This window comes from Brassica napus, chromosome C9 (genome assembly GCF_020379485.1).
Source record: "Brassica napus cultivar Da-Ae chromosome C9, Da-Ae, whole genome shotgun sequence".
In the NCBI taxonomy this organism is placed as follows: Eukaryota; Viridiplantae; Streptophyta; class Magnoliopsida; order Brassicales; family Brassicaceae; genus Brassica; species Brassica napus.
The window spans coordinates 63,499,014-63,526,538 of record NC_063452.1 but is presented as its reverse complement, the minus strand read 5'-3'; the positions used below and the strand labels follow the sequence as shown (position 1 = coordinate 63,526,538).

The 27,525-nt window shown below is 34.9% G+C and overlaps 3 protein-coding genes across 4 annotated transcripts; all 3 read left to right on the top strand.

Annotated features, from left to right (window-relative positions):
* The first annotated feature begins 2,335 nt into the window (after positions 1-2,335).
* Positions 2,336-9,053, top strand: LOC106372541 (pullulanase 1, chloroplastic). 2 transcript variants are annotated; one of them, XM_048767301.1, is made up of 27 exons: positions 2,336-2,627; positions 2,709-2,850; positions 2,940-2,992; positions 3,073-3,169; positions 3,270-3,409; positions 3,479-3,678; positions 3,761-3,910; positions 4,220-4,280; positions 4,417-4,537; positions 4,765-4,855; positions 4,931-5,024; positions 5,164-5,259; positions 5,351-5,491; positions 5,676-5,726; positions 5,850-5,920; positions 6,045-6,137; positions 6,257-6,347; positions 6,703-6,774; positions 7,014-7,070; positions 7,155-7,223; positions 7,318-7,374; positions 7,552-7,626; positions 7,772-7,938; positions 8,042-8,180; positions 8,347-8,456; positions 8,556-8,655; positions 8,768-9,053. In XM_048767301.1, exons 1-27 carry the CDS (start codon positions 2,376-2,378, stop codon positions 8,876-8,878), a joined length of 2,901 nt encoding a protein of 966 aa, XP_048623258.1. In that variant the 5' UTR covers positions 2,336-2,375; the 3' UTR covers positions 8,879-9,053. The 2 variants fall into 2 exon arrangements, with proteins under 2 accessions (XP_048623258.1, XP_013668224.2); XM_013812770.2 differs by having other exon boundaries at positions 3,061-3,169.
* Positions 9,054-9,355: 302 nt separating this feature from the next.
* Positions 9,356-13,910, top strand: LOC125592340 (salicylate/benzoate carboxyl methyltransferase-like). The gene is made up of 5 exons (XM_048767302.1): positions 9,356-9,677; positions 9,779-9,908; positions 12,479-12,871; positions 12,989-13,246; positions 13,335-13,910. The coding sequence occupies exons 3-5, from the start codon at positions 12,494-12,496 to the stop codon at positions 13,866-13,868; spliced, it is 1,170 nt and encodes a 389-aa protein (XP_048623259.1). The 5' UTR covers positions 9,356-9,677; positions 9,779-9,908; positions 12,479-12,493; the 3' UTR covers positions 13,869-13,910.
* Positions 13,911-17,808: 3,898 nt separating this feature from the next.
* LOC106370700 (salicylate/benzoate carboxyl methyltransferase-like) lies at positions 17,809-19,773 on the top strand. Its single transcript, XM_013810697.3, has 5 exons — positions 17,809-17,957; positions 18,065-18,194; positions 18,420-18,812; positions 18,932-19,189; positions 19,272-19,773. Exons 1-5 carry the CDS (start codon positions 17,920-17,922, stop codon positions 19,629-19,631), a joined length of 1,179 nt encoding a protein of 392 aa, XP_013666151.1. The 5' UTR covers positions 17,809-17,919; the 3' UTR covers positions 19,632-19,773.
* The last annotated feature ends 7,752 nt before the right edge of the window (positions 19,774-27,525 follow it).

Genomic DNA, 27,525 nt, shown 5'->3' with positions numbered 1-27,525 from the left:
TGTTACGAAATAAGCAATTGAAAACAATTATTCATGCAAATACTGCGATACATAAAAATGAAATATAAAATCAACACCATCATCAAGCCGCTTTTGCTAGACTATCTGCTACTTTATTCGCACTTCTTTTTGCCCATTGAAACGATCAACTAAACATTGTTATATATGACGTTTTTGACCAAAAAATAAAAAACGTGATGATGATGCTCCAAAAACAATTAAAAGTTAATATAATTTAAATTACATAAGGTCGATTGAACATAATGGGTAGTTTTATTAATATCTAAGATAAGCCAGAGACCAAACGTAAAATATACAGATATTTTATAAATCAACGGTCCATAGACCAAAACCCAAAAAAAGATAGATATTTAATAAATCAACGGCCCAAGAAGACGTGGGAACTATCCATCAATAGAGGAAGAAGGAAAAGAAGAATGGCACTGACACTACTAACACTGACCACTTCCGTTCATCTTCTCGATTCCACCTGCATCTCGTGTCTTCGGATCTTCGCCGCAGCTTTTCCTCTCCGATCTCGGTTTCGACGGCCTTCATCGTCGTTAAAATTAATTTACAATTTTTTTATCTGAAGAATTGAATAAATATAAAATAATATTAACTATGGATTATTTTAAAATATTTTTTATTTCCTCATCAAAATTTAGAAAGAAATTGTTTTTCATTAATTCCTCTAAAATCAGAATGAGAAGAATTGAGTTGAGCTTATATAATAAAATTGATAAAAAGTTTAACATAATTGATATAAAATTAGAGGGATAAAATATATATCTTTTTCTAAAATGCGGTCATCAATTGGAACCTTATTATAGAGATCTAATCGATTAACAAAATAATATTATATAAGACGTTGTAATGATGGTCTAAAACAAATTATAAGTAATATAAATTAAAATTAATAAAACTTACAGGTAGGGTCGATTGAATAGAATGAGTAGTTATATTAATATCTAAATAAATCATAGACCAAAATCTAGATATACTTATATTTTATAAATCAATGGTCCATAGATCAAGAGCCAAATATTTAGATATTTTATAAATCAACGTTCAAGGAGACGTGTCAATAGGAGGAGGAAGAAGTAGAAGATGGCACTGACACTACACTGACCACTTCCGTTCATCTTCTCACTTTTCTTTTCACAAATTCTGAAATTCCAAATTCTGTTTAAAACAATATTTTTTTCCCTGAAATAAAAGATTGCTATCAGATCTTCTCCTATTATAGAGATACCCTTTCCTTTTTAATTAATTAGAAATCATTCCTTTTTTGGAAAAGAATAATAGTGTAAAAGTAAAACTCATATTTCATGTAACAAGTCAAATATAAATACACAACATATGTAGTGTAGAAACATACAAAAAATATATCCAAAAAGTTTAAGTGTGTCTCCGAAATATAACAGACTAAACAAATGAACAATCTTTTGATAGTACTGGTTCTTTTGGGCCTATGCATCGGCTTAGGAGAAAGCACTCTCACATTAAGAAACCAGTTGGAACACAACAAGCTCCTCAAGATTATTTGTAGCAACGACGTAGGGTCATGGATGTTGAAGTTGAAAATCGGTGAAGGATATACTTTCCCACGACAACCTCCTGGATATATTTGGAGAGGGTACATGTGTTCAATGGAACAAGGTCCTAATTTCAAACATAGCCAATATTTTGAGGCGTTGAACGCTAGGTGGAGCAGGGGCAAAGGTCTTGATGCTACGTGTACATGGATTGCTAGAGAAGATGGTATCTACTTTTCTACGGTTGGAAGCCCTCTTCTGAAGAGATATGAGTGGAATGGTCCTCTCCCCCCCCTCAAAAACTAGAATTCTATATTTTGAGTTGATATCTATAATATTTGTATCGTATGAGATATTGATTGCTATAGTATATTATTATGGTATTAATTATTATAAAAATATTATTATATTATTATATTATGATCTTACATGTGTTTGTTACGAAATAAACAATTGAAAACAATTATTCATGCAAATACTGCGATACATAAAAATGAAATATAAAATCAACACCATCATCAAGCCGTTTTTGCTAGACTATCTGCTACTTTATTCGTACTTCTTTTTGTCCATTGAAACGATCAACTAAACAATGTTATATATGACGTTTTTGACCAAAAAATAAAAAACGTGACAATGATGCTCCAAAAACAATTAAAAGTTAATATAATTTAAATTACATAGAGTCGATCGAAAAGAATGGATAGTTTTATTAATATCTAAGATAAATTAGGGACCAAAAATAAAATATACAGATATTTTATAAATAACTATCGATGGACCAAAAGTCGAAAAATATAGATATTTTATAAATCAAGGGAGGAAGGAGGAAGAAGAATGGCACTGACACTACTAACACTGACCACTTCCGTTCATCTTCTCGATTCCACCTCCGTCGCGCTTCCTCGCATCTTCGCCGCAGCTTTTCCTCTCCGATCTCGGTTTCGACGGCCTTCATCGTCGATCTCCAGCTTCCAGCTCGGATTCCCTTCGACAACTCATCGCAGCGACTCGATTCGCTGCCTATGCGCTTCGTCCTCCTCCGCTGCATCTCCTATGCAATTCGAAGTATCCACTCCGAATTCTCAGGTCTGGATTGTTAAGATCTCGTGGGAATCGTGTTCTGATTGACCGATCATGTTGCTGATTTTTTGTTGGAACTGTGATCAGTTTCTCGATAGTTTGCTCTATTCAAGAGCGTATTGGGTTACGGAAGGCGTAATCGCTTGGAATGTGGATGTTGGCGAAGGATCGTGTTACTTGTATGCGAGCAGAGTTGCTGGTTTGTCATTCAGCGAAGATGGAATCGATGGTGCTTTAACCTTTTATCTCTCTAGTTTTGTTACCACAGTCTCTGTGAAGGCTTTTATTAATTTTAATAAAGTTCACATTCGTTTTCAGGTTTTGATTTTAGAGTCAAGCTTGAAGCTGAATCCGGATCACTTCGTACCAATGTCAGTTGTACATTCTCTGCTTTGTTTTTTAATAATAAACAAATTCAAAGTGGAAGTATTGATTTCAGGTGGTTGAGAAGTTTCCACATATTGGGAATTACAAACCGTTTAAAGTTCCTTCGGATTTGGATGTCAGGGATCTTGTCAAAAGCCAGTTAGCTATTGTCTGCTTTGATGGTGAGAGTTGTTTCCCTTTGCTTGCTTAGGTTACCTCATTGGCATCACTTAGAAACTGTGGAGATTGAGGTATCACTAATGGTTGTTTAATTTTCTGCAGCGGAAGGACGGCTTATAGAGGGAACTGGGTTGCAATTGCCTGGCGTCCTCGATGAACTGTTCTCATATGACGGTCCCCTAGGTGCAAATTTCACACCAGGAGGAGGCGTCTCTCTTCACCTCTGGGCTCCCACTGCTCAAGTATGATGTTCATATTGGAAAAGGTTATTTTTATTTACTACTACGGTCCTGATTTGTGCATTTAAGTAGGAGGTTACTGTGTGCATCTACAAAAACCCACTTGACAAGAGTCCGATGGAAATCTGCCCACTCGAAGAGGTTAATGGTGTGTGGAGCACTAACGGTCCTAGTAGTTGGGAAGGATGCTATTATGTGTATAAAGTATCAGTCTATCATCCAAGCACCTTGAAAGTGGAAACTTGCTATGCAAATGATCCTTATGCACGGGGGTATGGTATTATCCATTTAGCTCTTCATACAAAAATTTTTTTCTCCGTATGAGTCATGTGTGATTTGTATGTACTCAAGCAGGCTTTCAGCTGATGCGAGCAAAACTTATCTGCTCAATCTTGACTCTGATGATCTAAAACCTGAAGGATGGGAGAAATTGGCAGATAAGAAGCCAGACCTAAGATCCTACTCAGATATAAGTATTTATGAGCTGCATGTGAGGGATTTCAGGTAATTAGACTCTATTTTCCAGATTTATGCCTAGATGATAAATTTGCTTGTGAGTATTGAATTTTTACTATGAGGCAAAACTTAGCAAGTAATTCTGGCTACAGAAATAGCTCTTTCGCGTTATCTTTTCCACCCGCAGCCAAGAAACAATAACAACTTGAATAGACAAAACGAGAAGGATATTTTTGTGCATTACAATTGTTTACTCTTTATCTTTGAATTACATTATGGAAAATGTGAAGTCATCTTACTTCCCATTGCAGGTTTCCTGTTTCTTCATGTTTGTCTAACTCTTACCTACTATTTCAGTGTCAGTGATGAGACTGTCGAACCTGAACATCGTGGTGGATATCTGGCCTTTACTTTAAAGGTGAAAATATGTGCATAACTTTATCATCTCAGTTGCTATATTCTGTGTAAATTCACATGTTTTACTGGTGATCCCAAATTTTAGTTATACTTTTAACATCGTGTTTTGTATCATATCTCGTTAGATCTATTGACAGGATTCTGCAGGTGTGAAACATCTTCAAAAGTTAGCGGATGCAGGTCTTACCCATCTACATCTTCTTCCCACATATCAATTTGGTGATGTTGATGATGAGAAGGAGAACTGGAAGTATATAGGTAGGGATATCTTTGATGTCTCAAGTGCTTACTTAATAGATTGCTCGCGAGTCAGGCTTGAGATGCAACTTTCTCCTTAAATTGAGGAGGCCTTATTCATTGCAGTGAACTTAGAGCTCAATAGTTGGAAGGGCATATACGTCAAACTAACAAAGTCGTCTATCCTGTTTATGTTTTCTGTATCTGGAATTTTATTGTACACATTATGATGACTTTTTTGTTTGCAGACACCAGTTTGCTGGAAGGATTACCACCTGATTCAGCCGAGGCACAAGCTCGTGTTACAGAAATCCAGAATGATGATGGCTTTAACTGGGGGTAGTTTGTTATACGCAAGTTACTCCATTCATTATGAAGCAATAACCTTCATCACAAGCTTCCTGTTTTTTGAAGGTATAATCCTGTGCTCTGGGGAGTCCCAAAAGGAAGCTACGCTAGTGATCCGACTGGTCCATGTCGTATAATTGAATTTAGAAAAATGGTTCAGGTTTGCATTTTTCCATGTTTGGATGTTGAAATGTGGACAAAATGATATTAATGTCCTGGTGATTTAGTAGTGATTCATACAAGGTGTCAATGATTTCATGCTACTATGACTTGGCTCAATATGTAGCTTCTTTTGGCAGGCTCTTAATCGTATCGGTCTTAATGTCGTCTTAGACGTTGTTTACAACCACTTGCATGCAAATGGGCCACACAACAAAGACTCTGTTCTTGATAAGGTGAGCACCGATATATTATTGATTTCAGTTTGATAACTAACTGTTTAGTGTGTGAGTTCTCGATCTTCCATGACAAAGTGTATTTACTTAGATAGTTCCAGGTTACTATTTGAGAAGGAACAATGACGGGTTTATTGAAAACAGTACATGCGTAAACAACACTGCCAGCGAGCATTATATGGTTGATCGTCTGATACGGGATGATCTGTTAAACTGGGTTGTCAATTATAAGGTACATGCTTGCCAGCTATATTGACTACTTTTCGGTCGTGCTACTTTCTTCTCTTTCCTGTAGAAAATAACTATTACCATTCTTCATGTATCTTTGGACCTTTGATCTACTGATCATGACAAGGTTTATTGTATTCTGCACTGTCACGTAAGCTTTCTTGTCCTTGTATGGCCGATCCTGTCAGGTTGATGGATTCCGTTTTGATCTCATGGGTCATATAATGAAAGATACAATGGTAAGCCGCTTTCCTACTTCTCTAAGGGTTATCCTTTAGTGTCCTTTTCAGTTATGGGTTCAATAGGTTCTGTTGTGATATAACAATAGTTTTAATGTGAGTTGTAATATCCATGTTCCTAAGGTAAAAGCAAAATCTGCAATTGGCAACTTGAGAAAGGAAACAGATGGAGTTGATGGTTCAAGAATTTATATGTAAGTCTTGGCTCATTACTGGACTCACGTGCAAGTTTTTCCGACATTAGTTACATATTTCTTTTTTTGTTTCTTATTATGAAGTATTTTGGCCCACATATTTTTTTTCTGCTATCCTTACCAGATATGGTGAAGGATGGAACTTTGGGGAAGTTGCTAACAATGGACGAGGAGTTAATGCTTCACAGTTCAACTTAACCGGGACAGGAATTGGAAGGTGCGAAGTTATTTGCCTCAATACGATAGAAAGAAAGATTTTTCAACCCATGATGGTTTAACATCTTGACATCTTCCTGTTTCCATTTGTTTCACCTGGAACTTTATGTCCCTATTCAGTTTTAATGACCGTATACGAGATGCAACTCTTGGTGGCTCTCCATTTGGTCATCCTCTTCAACAAGGATTCATTACAGGTTTATTGTTACAGGTATTTTCGATTTTATCTGTACAGTTAGCCATCAAGATATTGTATCACTGAATTGTTTTAGCTCCAACCAAAGTTTAAATTGAATAATATGGTACTAGACAACAAAATCACATACACATTTTTCCATACCAACAATACATGTTGTAAGTTTTTTTTAATTGTATAAACATCACATCACGTGTTATATTGCCCATGTAAGCGTTTCAAATTTGGGTGTTGAACCATTGAAATTCCCATACCATCAAATATCGTGTATCCCTTTTTTGTTAGTGGGTAACTTATTATTTGGAGTAGAAAAGTATGCTTAGAGAATGTAGCTCTTCTTCGCGTCTCTTACTTTTCCTTCTTGGGACAGCCTAACGGTCATGACCATGGTTCAGAAGCTACCCAGCAGCTGATGCTTTCTACTGCCAAAGATCACATCCAGGTAACTGATTGCCGTTATATCATATGCAATACGGTAATCTTATTTCTGTGTTCAAAGCTTAAAGATTGCAAACCCAAATTTTTACTCTCTAATTCGCTTCACAACTGGTCCCCGTTCTTTATCATTACTTACTAAATTCTTGTCTTACAAGTTGTAATGTGACTTTGTGTGGTTATATTGTAACAAAGTTGTAGAAAGTCTTTTAATAATATATTTCTTTTACTTCCATCGTGGATTAGATTGGGATGGCTGCAAATTTGAAGGATTATGTGCTAACTAATCATGAAGGAAAAGAGGTGTGTAATTTGACCCACTTAATTATTTAACCATTCACAAAGACTTTGTCTCCCCGTTTATGTTATGTTGTTGTCGTTCCTTAGGTGAAGGGATCAGAGATTTTAATGCATGATGCCACACCTGTTGCATATGCTTCACAGCCTACAGAAACGGTATGAAACGTTATTTCTATCACTTGCATCTTTTGAGTGAATCAAGTAGTGATAAATGTCTGACGCTCATATCAACATTTCCCTGTGGTTTCAGATTAACTACGTCTCAGCTCATGACAATGAAACCCTCTTTGACATTATCAGTTTGAAGGTGATATTTAAATATGTTTTCTAAATTTTTAGGCAGATGTCCACCTTCTAAATCTCTAGTTCAATGTATACTTTTGCTTGATTAAAACGCAAATCTGAAATGCTCTTAGTTCACTCTGCATTCCTACTTGAGTTTATCTGTAGACTTATTTCTGCTTTGTCCAACGTTTTCATGCAGACACCGATGGAAATATCAGTTGATGAAAGGTGTAGAATAAATCATTTGGCATCAAGTATGATCGCCCTCTCGCAGGTTCTCTAATCTCTACTATCTCTCAACTTTGTAGAATAAGGGACTGGATAATAGGGCTGTAGGGAATCTATTACACGAATTGGTTTCTTTTTTGGCTCATTATCTTAAAACTTCAAATTTAATATGTTGTACTCTGAATGTGAAGGGTATACCATTCTTCCATGCTGGGGACGAGATTTTACGCTCGAAGTCACTTGATCGTGATTCTTACAACTCCGGTGATTGGTTCAATAGGTTAGACTTCAGCTACAAGTCCAACAACTGGGGTGTTGGGCTTCCTCCAAAAGGGAAAAACGAACACAGTTGGCCGCTGTAAGTACCGACTCAATTGCATTCAATGTATGGATTACTTATAGAACCGTAGAACCAGTTCATGTTTCTGAAACCAGTCAGCTCCTGCAATATATGTCTCCAGGATTAAACTGAGGTTGCAAGATCCATCCTTCAAGCCTCAGAGCAGTCACATAGTTTCCACGCTCAACAGTTTCTTAGACTTGTTACGCATCAGATACTCATCACCTCTCTTCCGTTTAGACACAGCAAAGGCTATCAAGGTCAGAGTGACTATTGTTCATTATTCTATTCACTATATTCTCTGCTCTCTTAGGGAAATATTCGTCTAGTGTTAATCTTTTGCATTGCGGTAACATGTCACAAAGACCAAAAGTAAGAGATCTCAAAAAACTTGTGGACTGATATGACCTTTGTTTTTTTTTCTAGGAACGAGTGCGATTTCATAACACAGGCCCCTCATCAGTCCCCGGCGCCATCATCATGAGCATTGAGGATGGTCACAAAGGCATGGCAAGTGTATCTCAGATCGATCCAGTGTAAGTATAAAAAACCAACAACATGATCCATGCATCTTTCAAAGCTTCATGTATATATATATATATTGTTTTGTAATGGTATTTTTACTCCTATAACAGCTACTCATTCCTTGTGGTTATCTTTAATGCTCGCCCGTCTGAGTTCTCATTTCTCAGTCCCGCTCTGAAAGACAGGAATCTCGAATTACATCCAGTACAGGTAAATTTACACATTTTACAAAATATGACAACATTATAAGCTTTCTCCTTTTGGTTAATTCAATCGTGTATTAGATAAGTTTAAGCATTTTAAATGATAATTCAATTTACAGGTGAAGTCGGGAGATGAAATAGTAAGAAAATCAGTGTATGACGCTTTTTCCGGCGGCTTCACTGTACCGGCAAGAACAACTACAGTGTTTGTTGAAGTGAGGAAGGGTTGAATCTTATTTTCTTTTAATCAAAACGAGTCACATGTCTAGAACATTTTAGTATAATTAAAATACTTAGTTAATCTTATCCCTAATTCATAAGGATATGCATGGATTATGCCTACAATTTAGCACATACATGGATAATCTTAATAAGAACCTTATGGGGTGGCATACTTATTCTTCATGATCTTCGCCATGGTTCTACTTTACAACCAGTGTCATATTGCATTGTCATAATGGACTCGGCGTGTTTCACGTTTAAGATGTCACACCTCATAAATAATACTCTCCGTTCCATAAGATGTTTTAGAGAAATTATTATATTTCAAAATATAAAATTCTTTGATATTTCTAAGATATTTTAACTTTATTAAAATTTGATTAATCAATAGCAGTTTACTACATTATTTGTGATTGATTAATTTATATTATTTAATAATATTATCTTTTCAAAAATAAATTTCTTAATTTTTATACATTTAAATAAAACAATCTTATATTATGGAACAGATGAAGTACCATATAAGTGTTTCGACAGGATTTTTCAAGATAAAAACAAAAATCAGTAGGCATATTCATCTTCCGTAGCAATCATTCTCATAAATCTCTAGAAATTTCGATAGGATTTTTTTCAGATTTTGTGTTTCACATTGAAGATGACATGTCCCACATTCGATATATAAATTGAATGAGGGGTAGCCTCCCTCAAAAAACATATCATATTGTTATAATTCTCATTTTTCAATAATTTTCTTTAAATAGTGCGCGAAATGAATTCAAGATTCACCCGTTCGATTTCTTCCTCAAGGTCCTCACAAATTCATCTTCACATTACACGATTGTATATGCTAATTTGACATAGATGTATGCATTTATCAATGTATTTGTCTATACATGCAATCGATGCAGGTGTGATGAGCAGAGTGGAAATGAGATGAACAAAGGGGATGAAGAGAGTAGTAATTACACTGGTGTGAGTATCTTAAGTATGAGGGGAGGTGATTGACACAATAGTTACGCTACCAACTCTCTTCTTCAGGTTCTTTCCTCTTCTATATATATCTTTTTTCCTTTTTGTAAGACATAAGCATACACAAACCAATATTTCATCATATATTCTATACTCCGACTAGTTATAGACTTCATAAGCTTTGCATTATAAACGTAAATAGCAATTCTATCAAATAGTATTTTTAAGTTTTTATTATCAAAAGAATCTCTAAAGTAGAAAATAACCAAAATATGTTTCATTAACGAGGCAAAAGACTATTTTTACTCATTACTTTATAGATATATAAATATAAATAAATATTGAATACATAATAAAATAATAGAAAATAACTTTTTACAGTTTCAAATTATATGTTTTCAAATTTGAACTTTTTTATTAACTTTTTTTCATTTTTTCTCAAAATCTATTTTAATTTTGAATATCAAAAATGTGATTGAAACTATTTTTAAAATTTTTATTTTGAAAAATTAATGTTTATAATGTTTATTTATATTTATAAAAATTCTAAACACCACGTCCCAGAACCTAACCTCTCAACTCTAACTATAAGTTGAGTAGTTAATCCTACTAGTAATCTAGTATAAGGGGGGTGTATTGAACTAGGAGTTTTAAAAGATTTTGGTTTTTCTTTAAAATCTTATGTTATTCAACTAGTGATTTCTAAATATTTATTCAAATCTCCTGTTATTGAATATGGAATTTATGTAAAATTATTAAAATCACTTGAAATCTTATGTTATTGAATCAACCATTTATAAAATTTAAATCAAATCCACTGTTCTTCTAAACAAATTATATTTTTCAAGAATTTGTTAAAAACAGGATTTCAGATGACTTTGCACTATTTTTTACTTAAAAATAGGCATAGTGAAATACCACCTCTATCATGTGTTTTTTGATGAGATTTTAAAAAAACTTGTATGTTTAGAAAAGCTACGGAAATATTCCAGATCTTTTTAGAAGACAAATTTGGTGATTCAAAGGTTAATGTTCGTGGGCATCTCGTCTTTATATCCGATAATAGGATCCCACAATTCTCATTTCATTTGCTTCTGAAATTTATCATTTTGAAGTATATAAATATGTAGAGGAAGTCTGTATTGTATATGCTTGTTTTGTTGGTGAGAGTAGTTTTTTATTCGTATTGGAGTTAGTGGAAAAATTCACTTTCATTTTCCCAGAAGAACAAATTTCCAGAATTTTTTTAATGTTTCTAATTTTTTAGTTGACAATTTTTTTTCGTTTCTGTTTTGTTTTGACTTTTGTATTATATCTAGGAGGTGTGATTTATATAGGGGGATGTATTGAACTAATGATTTTAGAATGTTTGGTGGATTTAACAATAACTGGGATTTAAAGTGAATTTAAGAGATAACTATTTGATTTTGTTTTGATTTTTAAAAAAGCCGGTACTTTGGTATGATTTTTTTATTTAAATTTCAGAGTAGTTTAGGTGATTTACTGAATGTAGGTAGAGAGGTGTTAGAGCTTATGAATCGATGGAAACTTTCAATTCTACATACACTATATAAATCACGCCTCCTAGATATAATACAAAAGTCAAAACAAAACATAAAGGAAAAAAAATTGTCAACTAAAAAATTAGAAACATTAAAACAATTCTGGAAATATGTTCTTCTGGGAAAATGAAAGTGAATTTTCCACTAACTCCAATACGAATAAAAAACTACTCACACCAACAAAACAAACATATACAATACAGACTTCCTCCCTCTACAGATCTATATACTTCATAATGATAAATTTCAGAAGCAAATGAAATGAGAATTGCGGGATCCTATTATCGGATATAAAGACGAGAAGCCCACGAACATTAACCTTTGAATCACCAAATTTGTCTTCTAAAAAGATCTGGAATATTTCCGTAGCTTTTCTAAACATACAAGTTTTTTTAAAATCTCATCAAAAAACACATGATAGAGGTGGTATTTCACTATGCCTATTTTTAAGGAAAAAATAGTGCAAAGTCATCTGAAATCTTGTTTTTAACAAATTCTTGAAAAATATAATTTTTTTTGAATAACAGTGGATTTGATTTAAGTTTTATAAATGGTTGATTCAATAACATAAGATTTCAAGTGATTTTAATAATTTTGCATAAATTCCATATTCAATAACAGGAGATTTGAATAAATATTTAGAAATCACTAGTTGAATAACTGAAGATTTTAAAGAAAAACCAAAATCTTTTAAAACTCCTAGTTCAATACACCCCCCATAATGTACGTAGAATTGAAAGTTTCCATCGATTCATAAGCTCTAACACCTCTCTACCTACATTCAGTAAATCAGCTAAAACTCTGAAATTTAAATAAAAAAATCATACCAAAGTACCGGCTTTTTTTAAAATCCAAACAAAATCAAATAGTTATCTCTTAAATTCACTTTAAATCCCAGTTATTGTTAAATCCACCAAACATTCTAAAATCATTAGTTCATTTTACTTTTTAGAGGTTTTTTTGGTAAAAAAATGCTATCGGAAGAAATTTTTCAAGCGTAAATGTCGACCGCAAGCAAGGGAAAAAAGAAACAATTTGTTAAGTAATATTTGTTGTATCTCTCATTGTTTTCTGAAGAGAAGAGTTCTATCAATGAGCAAGCCCATATTGGTTAAAAACACCAAAGAAATGGTGACAAACTTGGACTTTTCTAAATGCATTAAAGTAGCAGATTTGGGCTGTTCTTCTGGACAAAACACATTTTTGGCGATGTCTGAGATCGTCAACACAATTAATGCGTTATGTCAGGAACGGAACCAAATCCCGCCAGAGATAGATTGTTGTCTGAAGGATCTCCCTGGTAATGATTTCAACACGACGTTCAAGTTCATAAGTTTCTTCAACGAGAAGCTCACAAGCAAAACACCATGCTTCGTCTCTGGAGTTCCTGGTTCCTTTCACTCAAGGCTCTTTCCTAGCAAGAGTCTCCATTTCATTCATTCAAATTGCGGTCTTAATTACCTCTCTAAGGTATCACAAGTATTTAATTTTAGCTTTCTACTTAATATTAAAAAGTGTTTAAAAAAAAGACATTTACAATTCTTTATAAGTACAAAGCTTATAACAATGGAATTTTGGTCTTATAAGGTTCCTGAAGGTCTGGAGAAGAACAAGATGAGTGTGTACATAACAAGTTCAAGTCCTCTAAGTGAATACAAGGCTTACTTGAATCAGTTCCAAAAAGATTTTACTACATTTCTACGAATGCGGTCTGAAGAGATGGTATCTAATGGACGAATGGTTATCACATTACTCGGCAGAAACGCTATAGATGATCCGTTGTACAGGGACTGTTGTCATCATTTGACATTGGTATCCGATTCTCTCCGCGACCTTGTCTTCGAGGTAAGTAAAATATCATAAGATATCCATTTTATATGTTCACGCATGGTTGATTGGCTTTAATGATTCGCTTCCATCAATCCTTGTATAGGGACTTGTGAGTGCATCAAAGGTGATTTCATTCAACATGCCACTTTATGATCCGACCGACGAAGAATTAAAAGAAATTATTATAAATGAGGGGTCATTCCAAATAAACGACTTAGAGACACATGCATTTGATCTTGGCCATAGTAAGGAAGAAAATAGGGAATCATGTAGAGCTAAACCAGGGGAAAAAGAGGCTAATTGCATTAGAGCAGCGTTTGAAATGATGCTCGTAGCTCACTTTGGAGATGCCATTAATATCGATACATTGTTTGCAAAATATGCACACCATGTTTCTCAACATGCTAGCTGCATGAGAAAAACGTCTGTCATTTTAGTGGTTTCATGGTTCGGAAATAATCTTACTATATATCAAGGAATAACTTGTGTTGTGCTCATGTATCGACACAAAAAAAAAACTTGTGTTGTGCTCATGGTTTGCTATGCCTCCAATTCAAAACTACTTGCAATAAATGGATTGACACATACCATTTACATATTTTTATATATTCAGTATAAAAATATTTTATATTTGTAATGATTAAGATTATGATATCATACCCTTATTTAATTTATAATATATTATAATTCTTTCAGCTATTAGTATCAGTATCTATAGTTTCAATTTCGGGTTCAAATCTTTGAGGCAATTGTGGATCATAATTAGAACATTTCTAACTCATTGTATTTTCACCTCTATAGTAGTATTTAGAGATAAAAAACTTTCAACCTATCTCTATTTTTTTTTCTATAATAGATATATCTATTTTTTCTCTATAAATAGAGAAAAAATAGCATTTCTCTATTTTTTTACCTTATATTTAGAGATTGTTATTTTAAGAAATACGTTGGAGTATATCTCATCTCTATTATAAAAAAAATTCTATTTTAAAGCTGAAAATAACAAATATATTGGAGATTGTCACAAATTCTTATACTACTGTTTTAATTATTGCTTGTTGAATTGCGTAACGGTTGAACATATCTTTATTAAGCAAAAACATTTCAATCAATAAAATGCTATGTAGTAAGATATTGTCCCTCGGGAGATTTTCTCTTGGTCTCTATTGGTAGCTCATGCTCTCATGGATGGCGTGGTATTATGAGTGGAAGAGATATTATAGTTGAGAACTCTGGATGGGCAATTGGGGACGGAGAAAGCCTCAACGTTTGGGACTCTGCTCGGCTGAGCCTCTCCCAAAAAGAAAGTCCTATGGGTCCTGCTCCCGAGGCTCTCGTTGAGCTTAAGGTATCTGATCTCTTTCTAGCAGAGAAAAATGAGTGGGACCTTGCGAAGATCCGCCAATTTCTCCCCATTGAGGAAAACAAAGTCAGACTTCTGAAACCAAGCTTGAGTGGAGCTCCGGATAAACTTATGTGGTTGAAGTCTGCAACAGGAGAATTTACGACAAAGACAGGTTACTCTGCTGCTCTACCACTACACTTGGATCAAGCACTTCTGCCCCAAGGAAATCCGGGCTTTAATTGGAAGAAAAACGTCTGGAAACTTCACACTGCACCGAAAGTAAAACTCTTCGTGTGGAAAACCCTTCATGGAGCCCTGCCGGTTGGTGAGCAACTGGTAGCAAGACAGATTAAAGTCGACGGAAAGTGTAAATTATGTGGTCTCCCCGAATCTATTGATCATCTGTTCTTGCACTGCAACTTTGCTAAACAGGTCTGGAAATCAGCACCAGTGTGGCCGAGCATTGACTACAGCGGAACAATAGAATTGCGGAGTGAATGGAACAGCCTATGCTCTCGACAAAACCTTCCTCCTATGGGCCTCTCAATGGGAGCACTAACACCCTGGATTCTCTGGCAAATTTGGAAAGCAAGAAATAGCTTGGTCTTCAAGGATAAAGGTTTCATGTCAATGGCTATAGCAGCAGCCAGGGAGTGGAACTCCAGTCAAGGGCTAGCCCCTGTACCGCGACGTAGTCAACCTGTTAGAGTAATTCCGCAGGATAATTGTGTACTGGTACGATCGGATGCGGCTTGGAATGAAACTAACAAAATTGCAGGGCTTGGCTGGACTATTAAGACACAAAACAGAGTATCCTCTTTCTCCTCGCCGATGCGTTTTGTAGGCTCTCCGCTTATAGCTGAAGGACTGGCGTTACGAGAAGCAGTGGAGAAATGCAGAGACCTTGGTCTCACAAAGATTCGCTGCGAGTCTGATTGCGCACAACTCATCAAGGCTTTAACCTTGGACCACCCGCTGGCCGAACTTTACGACATTGTAGCTGATATTGAAGCCGTTGCTTTATCTTTTGATTTTGTTTCCTTTACCTGGATCTCTCGCGAGAGAAACAGAGATGCAGACTCTTCGGCTAAGCAGGTTTTGTCTGCTGAGCTAGCCTTAATGGTCTCACCAAACAATGTTTAGAGCATTGAATGAATGAAAGTATGTGTTCAAAAAAAAAAAAAAAGTAAGATACCTTGTCTTTATTTCCAAAAAAAAAAATACCTTGTCTTAAAACAATGCCTTGAAATGCACTTTTTAATCTAAGAAAAGTTATTTAATCTTACAACTCCGGAATGTTCCCAGAAAAAAATAATCTTACAACTGCGTTGATTGGTTCAATAGGTTTGTCTTTTCTCTCTTGTAGTGAAACATATCTTCTGATTATATATTTTGCACGTAATCCATGCATAATCTTACATACGACTTCATTATGTAACTGTTATAATCCAATCTTAATAAGAACCTTATGGGGTGGCATACTTATTCTTCATGATCTTCGCCATAGTTCTACTTTACAACCAGTGTCATATTGCATTGTCTTTGATTCTCTATCTATGACTATAGATGGCTATATAAGTTTCCAAAAGGTCACAAAATTCACAACAAATCTTAATACCGATTGGGTATTAATGTTAGAGTAGTGTATTTTGCAACAACTCGGCGTGCTTCACGTTTAATATGTCACACCTCATAAATAGTGATAAGGTGACTTCACAGTTTCCCCTAATCAACTAAAACACTATAATTATAATACCTTAAAAGTGACCATTACAAAAATATATGTAAAAAGGCAACAAGTAGCTAAGAAAAAAAACTGAAAAATGGAAAACTTTATGGCAGGTAATTGATGGTCCCTACTATTCAGCATGATTGGGCAAGAAAGAAATAAACTGAAATAACTTTAGCTAAGAAACGGATTCAAGGTGCAGATGTGGTTGGTGAGATTTAAACCAGCAACGAAGAGAATTGTTATTATCCTTGTTTGAACACTGTACTAGTCAGTATGAAGGGTGTGGGAAGGAGACAAGTTATCTTCTTAATGTTCTTCGGTACCTTGTACATTTCCTTTGCGGCATAATACATATGTTAAGTCCGGAACATCATGGCCTAATGGTAAGGACGGGCTCCTTCCTGCACCCAGGTTGTGAGTTCGAACCCTGCCGGAGGGAACTACCTCATGATGTCTCTGGACACCCCACACGGATATGGGTCCATGCTTTAGGGCCCATTTGCATACCCGGAGAGAGGGTCTATCCGTGGGCTGCACCTCCTCTTGGGGATTAGTCTGGACCCTTCCATAGGCTCGGGATACCCCCAAGTTAAACCAAAAAAAAAATAATAATAATACATATGTTAACAGTTCAAATATTATATATATATATATTTATATATATTCTTAGATCATGATCTGCATAATAATAAAATGGTTCATGATAACAGTTCAAATATTATGAAGGTTTACTAGGCTTAGGGTTAAGCTGGTCTGGATAAGCCGGTCTTTGGTTTGGTTTGTATTTTCTTTTGTTTCTCTTATTCCTGCTGTTATTGTAAAATAAACTAATATGAAAACCTTTTTAGAAAAATTATGAAGGTTACTATATTAATATTATACTTCTAAATTATTATTATTATTACTAATACACAACTCTTGGAACAAATAATTGTACAATTACACTTTTTGGGATATTTAACAATTTATGAAAACCAATATATCATTTTTGATGAAAAGACACAACTTTTAAAGCTAATACTTTTTAAAGTGACATTTTGGAAACACACAAATATAAATTGACAAACTTATTTTCAAATGATGCAACTTTTAGAATTAAAACACAACCTTTCAACCATTTTATTTGATTAGTAAAAATTATGCTTTGAGAATGCATAGATACAACCTATTTATAGATTTTCAAAAAAAAAAATTGAAGTGTCACATCTTTTCAATTTAAAGATTATTATTTTTGAAATAATACTTATACGAAGAGTCACAATTTTTCAATATAAAAAGATACAATTTTTAATTGTTGAAAACACGTAACCTTTTAAAATAAATGAAGTTAACGACCTTTAGAATTAATCAGAATTGTTATTATTAGTAGATTATTATTATTATATTTTTTTTGAACATTTACTTCTAAATTATTGATTATACTATAGCAATCATTCATAAATCTCTTACGTATATATTGTAATAAAACTGTGTTGGAAAACCTCGGTGTGGAATACACGTGCCACCTCTATAAATAACGTGAATGAGGGGTACGCCTCCCTCAAACAAAACAAAACATAAACATCTTGTTATGGTTGTCATATTCAATTATTTTCTTGAATAGTGCGGGAAATGAATTCAATATTCATCCGTTCGATATCTTCGTCAAGGTTCTTCTCACCAATTTATCATCTTCACATCACATGATTGTACATGCTAATTTGACTTAGATGTATGCATTTTTCTTATGTATTTGTCTATGCATGCGATCGATTAGGTCTGATGGGAAGAGTGAAAATGAAATGAGTAACGGCGATGAAGAGTGTAGTAATTACACTCGTGTGAGTATCTTAAATATGAGGGGAGGTGATGGACACAATAGTTACGCTACCAACTCTCTTCTTCAGGTTCTTTCATCTTCTATATATATATTTTTTTCCTTCATTGTAAGACATAAGCATACACAAACTAATATTTCATCATGTATTTTATACTCCAACTAGTTAGACTTCATAAGATTTGCATGTAAAAGAAAATATTTACAAAGTATAAACGTAAATGTCGAGGGTAAGCAAGGGAAAAAAAGAAACAATTTGTTAAGTAATATTTGTCTCTCTCGTTGTTTTCTGCAGAGAAGAGTTTTATCAATGAGCAAGCCCATATTGGTTAAAAATACCAAAGAAATGATGACAAACTTGGAATTTCCTAAATGCATCAAAGTAGCAGATTTAGGCTGTTCTTCTGGACAAAACACATTTTTGGCGATGTCTGAGATCGTAAACACAATTAATGCGTTATGTCAAGAACGGAACCAAAACCCACCAGAGATTGATTGCTGTCTGAACGATCTCCCTGGTAATGATTTCAACACGACGTTCAAGTTCATAAGTTTCTTCAACGACAAGCTCACAAGCAATACACCATGCTTTGTCTCTGGAGTTCCTGGTTCCTTTTACTCAAGGCTCTTTCCTAGCAAGAGTCTCCATTTCATTCATTCAAATTACAGTGTTAATTACCCCTCTAAGGTATCATAAGTATTTAATTATAGCTTTCTACTTATAGGCATTCAAAAGTGTTTTAAAATAGACATTTACAATTCTTTATAAGTGCAAAGCTTATAACAATGAAATTTTGGTCTTATAAGGTTCCGGAAGGACTGGAGAAGAACAAGATGGGTGTGTACATAACAAGTTCAAGTCCTCTAAGTGAATACAAGGCTTACTTGAATCAGTTCCAAAAAGATTTTAATACATTTCTAAGAATGCGGTCTGAAGAGATGGTATCTAATGGACGCATGGTTATCACATTACTCGGCAGAAACACTATAGATGATCCGTTGTACAGGGACTGTTGTCATCATTTGACATTGTTATCCGATTCTCTGCGCGACCTAGTCATCGAGGTACGTAAAATATCATAAGATATCCATTTTACGCATGGTTGATTGGCTTTAATGATTCGCTTCCATCGTGATCCTTGTATAGGGACTTGTGAGTGCATCAACGGTGAATTCATTCAACATGCCATTTTATGATCCGACCGAAGAAGAAGTAAAAGAAATTATTAGAAATGAGGCGTCATTCCAAATAAACGACTTAGAGACGCATGCATTTGATCTTGGCCATAGTAAGGAAGAAAGTAGCTTGCAATCATGTAGAGCTAAATCAGGGGAAAAAGAGGCTAATTGCATTAGAGCAGCGACTGAAACGATGCTCGTAGCGCACTTTAGAGATGCCATTAATATCGATACATTGTTTGCAAAATATGCACACCATGTTTCTCAACATGCTAGCTGCATAAACAAAACGTCTATCACTCTAGTGGCTTCATTGGTTCGGAAATAATCTTACTATACATCAAGGAATTAAAAAAAAAATACATCAAGGAATAACTTGTTTAATGCTTACGATTTGCTATGCCTCCAATTAAAAACTACTTGCAATAAATGGATTGACACAAACCATTTATATACCGTTTTGTTATGAACGTGAATGATGAAAGTCAAGAATACACACACCGAAATTGAAATTTCGTGTGTATGAGTATTATGTGGAGCCCGCGTCACTATGCACGTACAGTAAATCCTACTTTTCCATTTCTATATAAACGATCGTTTCGATCAATTGTAAACACACTTTAAAAAACACTTCTCTTCTATTCTCTCTCTGTATCAGTGTTATTTCTTTCTACGGGTATAAAATTTCGCCCTTATTTAAATTCCTGCGATACAAATAAATTCCAGTTCTTTTATAACACGTTATCAGCACGATCACTCTGCGATTCGGTAAAATTTATTTGTATCATTTATACCCTGTTATAATGGTCGGTATACCGCCTCTACTATTATTTATATCATGTTATAATGGCCGGAATACCGCCTATATTATTTACTAGTAATTTAATTTATTTATTGGTCGGCTGAGCCGCCTTATATTCTGTTTATTATTTATTGGTCGGCCGAGCCGCCTTATATTCTGTTTATTATTAATTGGTCGGCCGAGCCGCCGTATAATTTATTTATTACTCTGCATTGATCGGCTGAGCCGTCGCATGATTTGTTGTCATAACATAAATATTTCATTGCCATAATTTTTACTTTTATGAAATTTTATAGATTTGATTGACCGTTTAATACGATATTTTCAGACTGATTTTTAGTGCACTCGATTTAACCCCAACGGTCACAAAGAAATTTTTTCAAAATTTCCCCTTTCTCCAACGGTCATGAACAGTAATTTTCATCTATAAATACAACTCATTTTCACTCCATTTTCTCATCCAAAACATTTCATCTTCTCTCAAATATATTCAAATCGCTCTCCTCCGATTTTTCATTTCAAGAAAGATGATTCGCGCACTTTTGTTTTTATGTGCCATTTTTATTTGTGTTTCTATTTATGGTTTATTCGTTGGAGAATTTACTCCGAGTGAATTTAAGATGAATATCGGTTTAATTTTCTTTACATCGCTTCTCCTTGTAATTGCTTGCATGATTAATGTAAACGGTTCCTTTTAATATCAATAATATTCTAATAATTTTTATTTATGTGCTTTAGAAATACAAATGGCAAAAATCGAGAAACTTCAGTTTCCGGCATTGGAAGTAACTGGGACAAACTACACGGCATGGGTTACAAACATGGAGCTTCATCTAGATTCCGAGAAAATACTCGAAACAATAAAAGAAGGCAATATATCAACCTCTCATGAAAAGGCTAAGGCCGTGATATTTCTGAGAAGGCATCTAGATGAAAATCTTACGCATGATTATGCGAGAACCAAAGATCCCTTAGATCTTTGGAAAGCTCTGAAGGAGAGGTTTGATAACCAAAAGAAAATTACTCTCCCCCATGCACTCGATGAGTGGAAAAATCTACGATTTCAAGATTTTGAAAAAGTGGAAACGTACAATTCCGCTATATTGAGAATAGCGGCGCAATTAGATTATTGCGGTAAGCCTGTCTCGGAAGCAGAAATGCTCGAGAAAACTTACCAAACGTTCCACAAAAATCATTATGTTCTACAAGAACAATATAGAAATTGTGGGTATACGAGGTTCTCTGAACTCGCTGTGGCGCTTATAATAGCGGAGAGAAATAATGAACTCCTCATTAAAAACCACAATGCCCGACCCACGGGAACCAAAGCATTTCCTGAGGTAAATGCAACGGATATAAAAAATCCGGAAAAAGGAAATTATTCCTATCGTGGGCGTGGTCGTGGCCGTGGTCACAATCGTGGTTTTGGTCGTGGTCGTGGTTATCGATTTAACCGCAACCATGAAAGGAGTAACAACCCAAGAGGAAGGGGATCCAACACATGGAATCGATCTGATCGGGTAAAAGGAAAAGAAACCCAAGAAAACCCTACTCATAAAAATGAGAACGTCTGTTACAGATGTGGATCGAAGGGACACTGGTCTCAAGTATGTCGAACTCCTCGGCATCTATGCCAATTGTACCAAGAATCTATTAAAGGCAAGGCAAAGGAAGTAAATCTCAATGAACACCTTGTGGGTACAACATCGACATACCTCGAATCCTCTGACTTTATGGGAGATTTCGACGAGGCCACTCATCAAAATAATTGAAGTGCTTGTACTGATCAAGCTTAATAATGCCTAGTGATGCCATAAAATATTATGTATTTCACTTTCAAAATAATGTTGTATTTCAAAATATCTAATGTATAATTATTGTGTACTTGTTATTGATGCATAATATGTTTACTTATGAAAGTTTATTTTCTTTATTGATATTAACTGTGTGTTACAGAAATGGATAAGAAAGCAAATGGAACAACAACTAAACAAATTGGTAGAGAAGTTTGCATACCAGATAGTGGCACAACGCACACTATACTGAAGGATAAGAGATATTTCTCTACTTTAAAGTCAGTAAAAATGACTATAAACACAATATCAGGTCCTACAGACCTGATCGAAGGAATTGGCAAGGCGAACTTTATGTTGCCTAATGGAACAAAGTTTTCCATAGATAATGCCTTATATTCTCCAAATTCTAAGAGAAATTTGTTGAGTTTCAAAGATATATACCGTCAAGGGTATAACACTCAGTCTGCAACTGAGAATGGAAAGAAGTATTTGTATATAACTTCTGAAAAATCAGGCAAAGGCCTTGTACTGGAAAAATTTCCAGAACTTCCTTCTGGATTGCATCACACTTATATTGATGCTATAGAATCACATCTTGTGATAAAAAGAAATCCAGAAGATGTTACATTATGGCATGATCGCCTTGGTCATCCAGGCACTACAATGATGCGAAAAATCATTGAAAGCTCACATGGTCATTCAATAAAAACCCAAGATATATACCAAAGTAATAAAATGACATGTGATGCGTGTGCTCTTGGGAAATTAATCATAAGACCATCACCAACCAAAGTTGACAAAGAATCACCAAAGTTTTTGGAAAGAATCCAAGGTGATATTTGTGGACCAATACATCCACCGTGTGGACCATTCTACTACTTTATGGTATTAATCGATGCATCGAGTAGATGGTCACATGTTTGTTTGTTATCATCTCGAAATATGGCATTTGCGAGATTTCTAACTCAGATAATCAAATTAAGAGCACAGTTCTCAGATTATCCAATTAAAAGAGTTAGATTAGATAACGCTGGTGAATTCACATCCCAAGCTTTTAATGATTATTGTATGGTATCAGGGATTGAAGTAGAGCATTCTGTTGCTCATGTTCATACACAAAATGGTTTGGCAGAATCATTAATTAAACGGCTGCAACTAATTGCAAGGCCATTGATCATGAGATCAAAACTCCCAACCTCTGTATGGGGACATGCTATTTTGCATGCAGAAGCACTAATTCGGATAAGACCAAGTGCATACCATAGATATTCCCCATTACAGTTAGCATTTGGAAAAGAACCAAATATCTCTCATCTAAAAATCTTTGGTTGTGCGGTTTATATTCCAATAGCACCACCACAACGTACAAAGATGGGACCGCAAAGACGGTTGGGAATATATATTGGCTATGATTCTCCATCAATAATAAGATACCTAGAACCACAAACTGGTGATGTGTTTACGGCACGATTTGCCGATTGTCATTTCAATGAGAAAGAATTCCCAACTCTAGGGGGAGACAATAAACAAGTAGGAAAAGAGATCAAATGGAGTGTACCATCGTTATTACACCTTGATCCTCCTACGAAACAGTCAGAACTAGAAGTTCGACGTATCATGCATTTACAAAATATAGCAAATCAGCTACCTGATGCATTTGCTGATACCAAAATGGTAACTAAATCACATATACCCGCTGCAAATACTCCTGCTCGTATTGAAATACCACAAAATGGTGGAACGGCAGTTGATACACGTGAATCAGGAACACGTTTAAAGCGCGGTAGACCTATTGGTTCAAAGGATAAACTTCCTAGAAAACGTAAGGAATGTGAAAAGCATGATACTCCCAAAATAACAGAAAATATTTTGGACGAAGAAAATTGTGAATCTAATGACAATATAAAGCATCTTGAATCTGAAGGAAATCATGAGATTTCTATCAATTACATCCATAATGGAAAGATATGGAAACGAAATGAGATGGATGATATTGATGACGTTTTCTCATACCTTTTAGCAAAGGAAATAAATGAAGAAAACGAAGATCCAGAACCAAAGTCTGTATATGAATGTCAAAAGAGACATGACTGGATAAAATGGAAAGATGCAATTCAAGTCGAATTAGATTCGCTTAACAAACGAAATGTATTCGGACCTATTGTGCTCACACCCAAAGATGTAAAACCAGTTGGGTACAAATGGGTGTTTGTCCGAAAAAGAAATGAGAAAAACGAGATTACAAGATACAAAGCTCGTCTCGTAGCCCAAGGTTTCTCTCAAAGGCCAGGAATTGATTATGAGGAAACTTATTCTCCTGTCATGGACGCAATCACATTTAGATTCCTGATGAGCCTAGCGGCCAATGAAAATTTAGAAATGCGTCTCATGGATGTCGTTACGGCATATTTATATGGATCATTAGATACTGATATCTATATGAGAATCCCAGATGGATTTAAAATGCCAGAAACGTTAAGTTCCAAACCTAAAGAGTTATGTGCAATAAAATTGCAAAGATCATTATATGGGTTAAAACAATCTGGACGAATGTGGTATAATCGTCTCAGCGAACACTTAACAAAAGAAGGATACACGAATGATCCTATATGCCCTTGTGTTTTCATAAAGAAAACAACATCCGGATTTGTGATAATCGCGGTGTACGTTGATGATCTTAATATTATTGGAACTCAAAACGAAATCCAAAAGGCATCAAACTATCTGAAAGGAGAATTTGAGATGAAAGATCTCGGCCAGACAAAATATTGTCTAGGATTACAAATTGAGCATTCTCGAAAGGGTATATTTGTACACCAGTCTACATATACCAAACGAGTATTGAAACGCTTTAACATGGATAAAGCAACTCCTCTTAGCACCCCGATGGTCGTTAGATCACTTAATGTTGAAAATGATCCGTTTCGACCATCTGAGGAAAATGAAGAAATACTTGGTCCTGAAACTCCATACTTAAGTGCAATTGGAGCTCTTATGTATCTTGCAAATTGTACTCGACCTGACATATCTTTTGCCATTAATCTTTTAGCGAGATTCAGTTCGTCTCCTACGCGAAGACATTGGAATGGAATTAAACATGTCTTTCGTTACCTTCAAGGAACAACTGATTTAGGCTTGTTTTATCCTAAAAGTTCAAAAGGTCAAATGATTGGTTTTGCAGATGCAGGTTATTTGTCAGATCCACACAAAGCTCGATCCCAGACAGGATATGTTTTTACAATTGGAGGCACCGCCATATCTTGGCGTTCTCAGAAGCAGACACTTGTTGCTACTTCTTCAAATCACGCTGAGATCATTGCACTCCATGAAGCAAGTAGAGAATGTGTATGGCTAAGATCAATAAGCCGACACATCTGTTCAAGCAGTGGGATTGACGAAAATACGGAGCCAACTATTCTATATGAAGATAACGCGGCATGTGTTGCTCAAACGAAGGAAGGATATATCAAAAGCGATAGAACCAAACATATACCTCCAAAGTTCTTCTCATACACTCAAGAGCTCGAGAAGAATAAAGAGATTGAAGTAAGATATGTTCGATCATGCGACAATGCAGCCGACCTCTTCACAAAATCACTCCCTACCTCGGTATTCAAAAAAACACATCCATAACATTGGAATGCGTCATCAGAAGGATCTATGACTGCTTATTCGAGGGGGAGCTTACGTAGTTGTACTCTTTTTACCTTACTATGGTTTTTCCCATTGGGTTTTCCTAGAAAGGTTTTTAACGAGGCAACATAAACGTTAAGCAAAAGACAATAGTGACACCGGTCTCCAAGGGGGAGTGTTATGAACGTGAATGATGAAAGTCAAGAATACACGCACCGAAATTGAAATTTCCGTGTGTATGAGTATTATGTGGAGCCCGCGTCACTATGCACGCACAGTAAATCCTACTTTTTCATTTCTATATAAACGATCGTTTCGATCAATTGTAAACACACCTTAAAAAACACTTCTCTTCTATTCTCTCTCTGTATCAGTGTTATTTCTTTCTACGGGTATAAAATTTCGCCCTTATTTAAATTCCTGCGATACAAATAAATTCCAGTTCTTTTATAACACGTTTCAATTTTTTTTTTCAGTATTAAAATATTTTATATTTTTAATGATTAAGATTATGATATAGTACCCTTATTTAATTTATAATTTTATTCCATGACAAAGTGTATTTACTTAGATAGTTCCACGTTACTATTTGAGAAGGAACAATGATGGTTTTATTGAAAACAGCACATGCGTAAACAAAACTGTTCTTCTCTTTCCCACAGAAAATAACTATTATCATTCTTCATGACAAGGTTTAATATATTCCGAACTGTTACGCTAAGTTTTCTTGTCCTCGTATATTCCGGCTGGCTGGTCATGTTCTCGTTCCCTAGTCTTCGGTTCTCTCCCTTTAAACCTGTCTAGGCTCGACTTCTCGCTCGGACTTCTAAAGTTTGTATCATTACTTCTGGTCATGTTCGTTCTCTCACGCGCTAAACTATTGATTGCTTTTGTTTTCATGTTTTTAACTTTTTTTCTGTGGAAACAAGTCTACAAGTTTTATATTTGCTAATCATATCTTGTAAAACCCCAACGTTCATTTTTGACATGATGTTTACAACTTAGCAAAATGTTTTAAAAAAAATCAGTGTATGATGCGTTTTCTGGCGGCTTCACTGTACCGGCAAGAACAACTAGTCTACAGTGATTGTTGAAGTGAGGAATGGTTGAATCCATTTTCTTTTGAGCAAACAAGTGACATGTCTAGAACATTTTAATATAACTAAAAAACTCAGTTAATCTTATCCCTAATTCATAGGAATTCATAGAGGTAACCCCTACGAAAATATTAATTTTTTCGGTAAATGCTCTATATACCGAAGCCTATGATTTTTAGTGTTGTTTTAAAATTTCTAAACACATTCTACATTTGTAATAATTTATATTAAACTTTTTTTAATAGCACATGGGCATAGTTTAATTTTTTGTCAATTAATTTAGTAAAACTTCATAATACTCTCTAAATTGGTGGACTAACTATTATAAAATTGCTATTTTCTAGAGAAACAGAGACAACAAAATTTTTAAACCTCTTTGACATTCATCATATGTTAGTGAATGATGCAACTATGCATTAAAACAGTATTTTCACATTTTTGAATTTTTCTCAAAATCTATGTGTTAACCCCTACGAAAATATTGAATTTTTGGTAAATCCTCTATATACTGAAACCTATGATCTTTAGTGTTGTTTTAAAATTTCTAAACACATTCTACATTTGTATTAATGTATATTAAACTATCTTTCATGGGACATGGGAATCGTTATAATTTTTTGTCAATTAATTTAGTAAAACTTCATAATACTCCTTAAATTGGTGGACTAACCACTATAAAAATCTAAGACTTCGTAGCATGAGCTTTCTGTAGACGCTTTTCTCTCGGGCACGGTTATCGAGTTTTCAAATTTCAACATGTTCTCCGACGCCGGTGGTGCAGACGCACGCCGGCGTCACCTCTGCCAGTCTTTCCTAGCCACAACTCCATCTTTAATTCACTTCTGTCCTGTATCTCTTATGGTTTCTTTCAACTTTGCTGCTCTGGATCTACTG

Coding starts and splice junctions, on each gene's coding strand:
- LOC125592340 (XM_048767302.1), top strand. CDS start 12,494: ATGAGCAAGCCCATATTGGTTAAAAACACCAAAGAAATGGTGACAAAC. Junction 12,872..12,988: donor GTCTTAATTACCTCTCTAAG/GTATCACAAGTA, acceptor TGGTCTTATAAG/GTTCCTGAAGGTCTGGAGAA. Junction 13,247..13,334: donor TCCGCGACCTTGTCTTCGAG/GTAAGTAAAATA, acceptor ATCCTTGTATAG/GGACTTGTGAGTGCATCAAA.
- LOC106372541 (XM_013812770.2), top strand. CDS start 2,376: ATGGCACTGACACTACTAACACTGACCACTTCCGTTCATCTTCTCGAT. Junction 2,993..3,060: donor CCGGATCACTTCGTACCAAT/GTCAGTTGTACA, acceptor TATTGATTTCAG/GTGGTTGAGAAGTTTCCACA. Junction 3,679..3,760: donor AATGATCCTTATGCACGGGG/GTATGGTATTAT, acceptor GTACTCAAGCAG/GCTTTCAGCTGATGCGAGCA.
- LOC106370700 (XM_013810697.3), top strand. CDS start 17,920: ATGAATTCAATATTCATCCGTTCGATATCTTCGTCAAG. Junction 17,958..18,064: donor CGTTCGATATCTTCGTCAAG/GTTCTTCTCACC, acceptor GCGATCGATTAG/GTCTGATGGGAAGAGTGAAA. Junction 18,195..18,419: donor CTACCAACTCTCTTCTTCAG/GTTCTTTCATCT, acceptor TGTTTTCTGCAG/AGAAGAGTTTTATCAATGAG.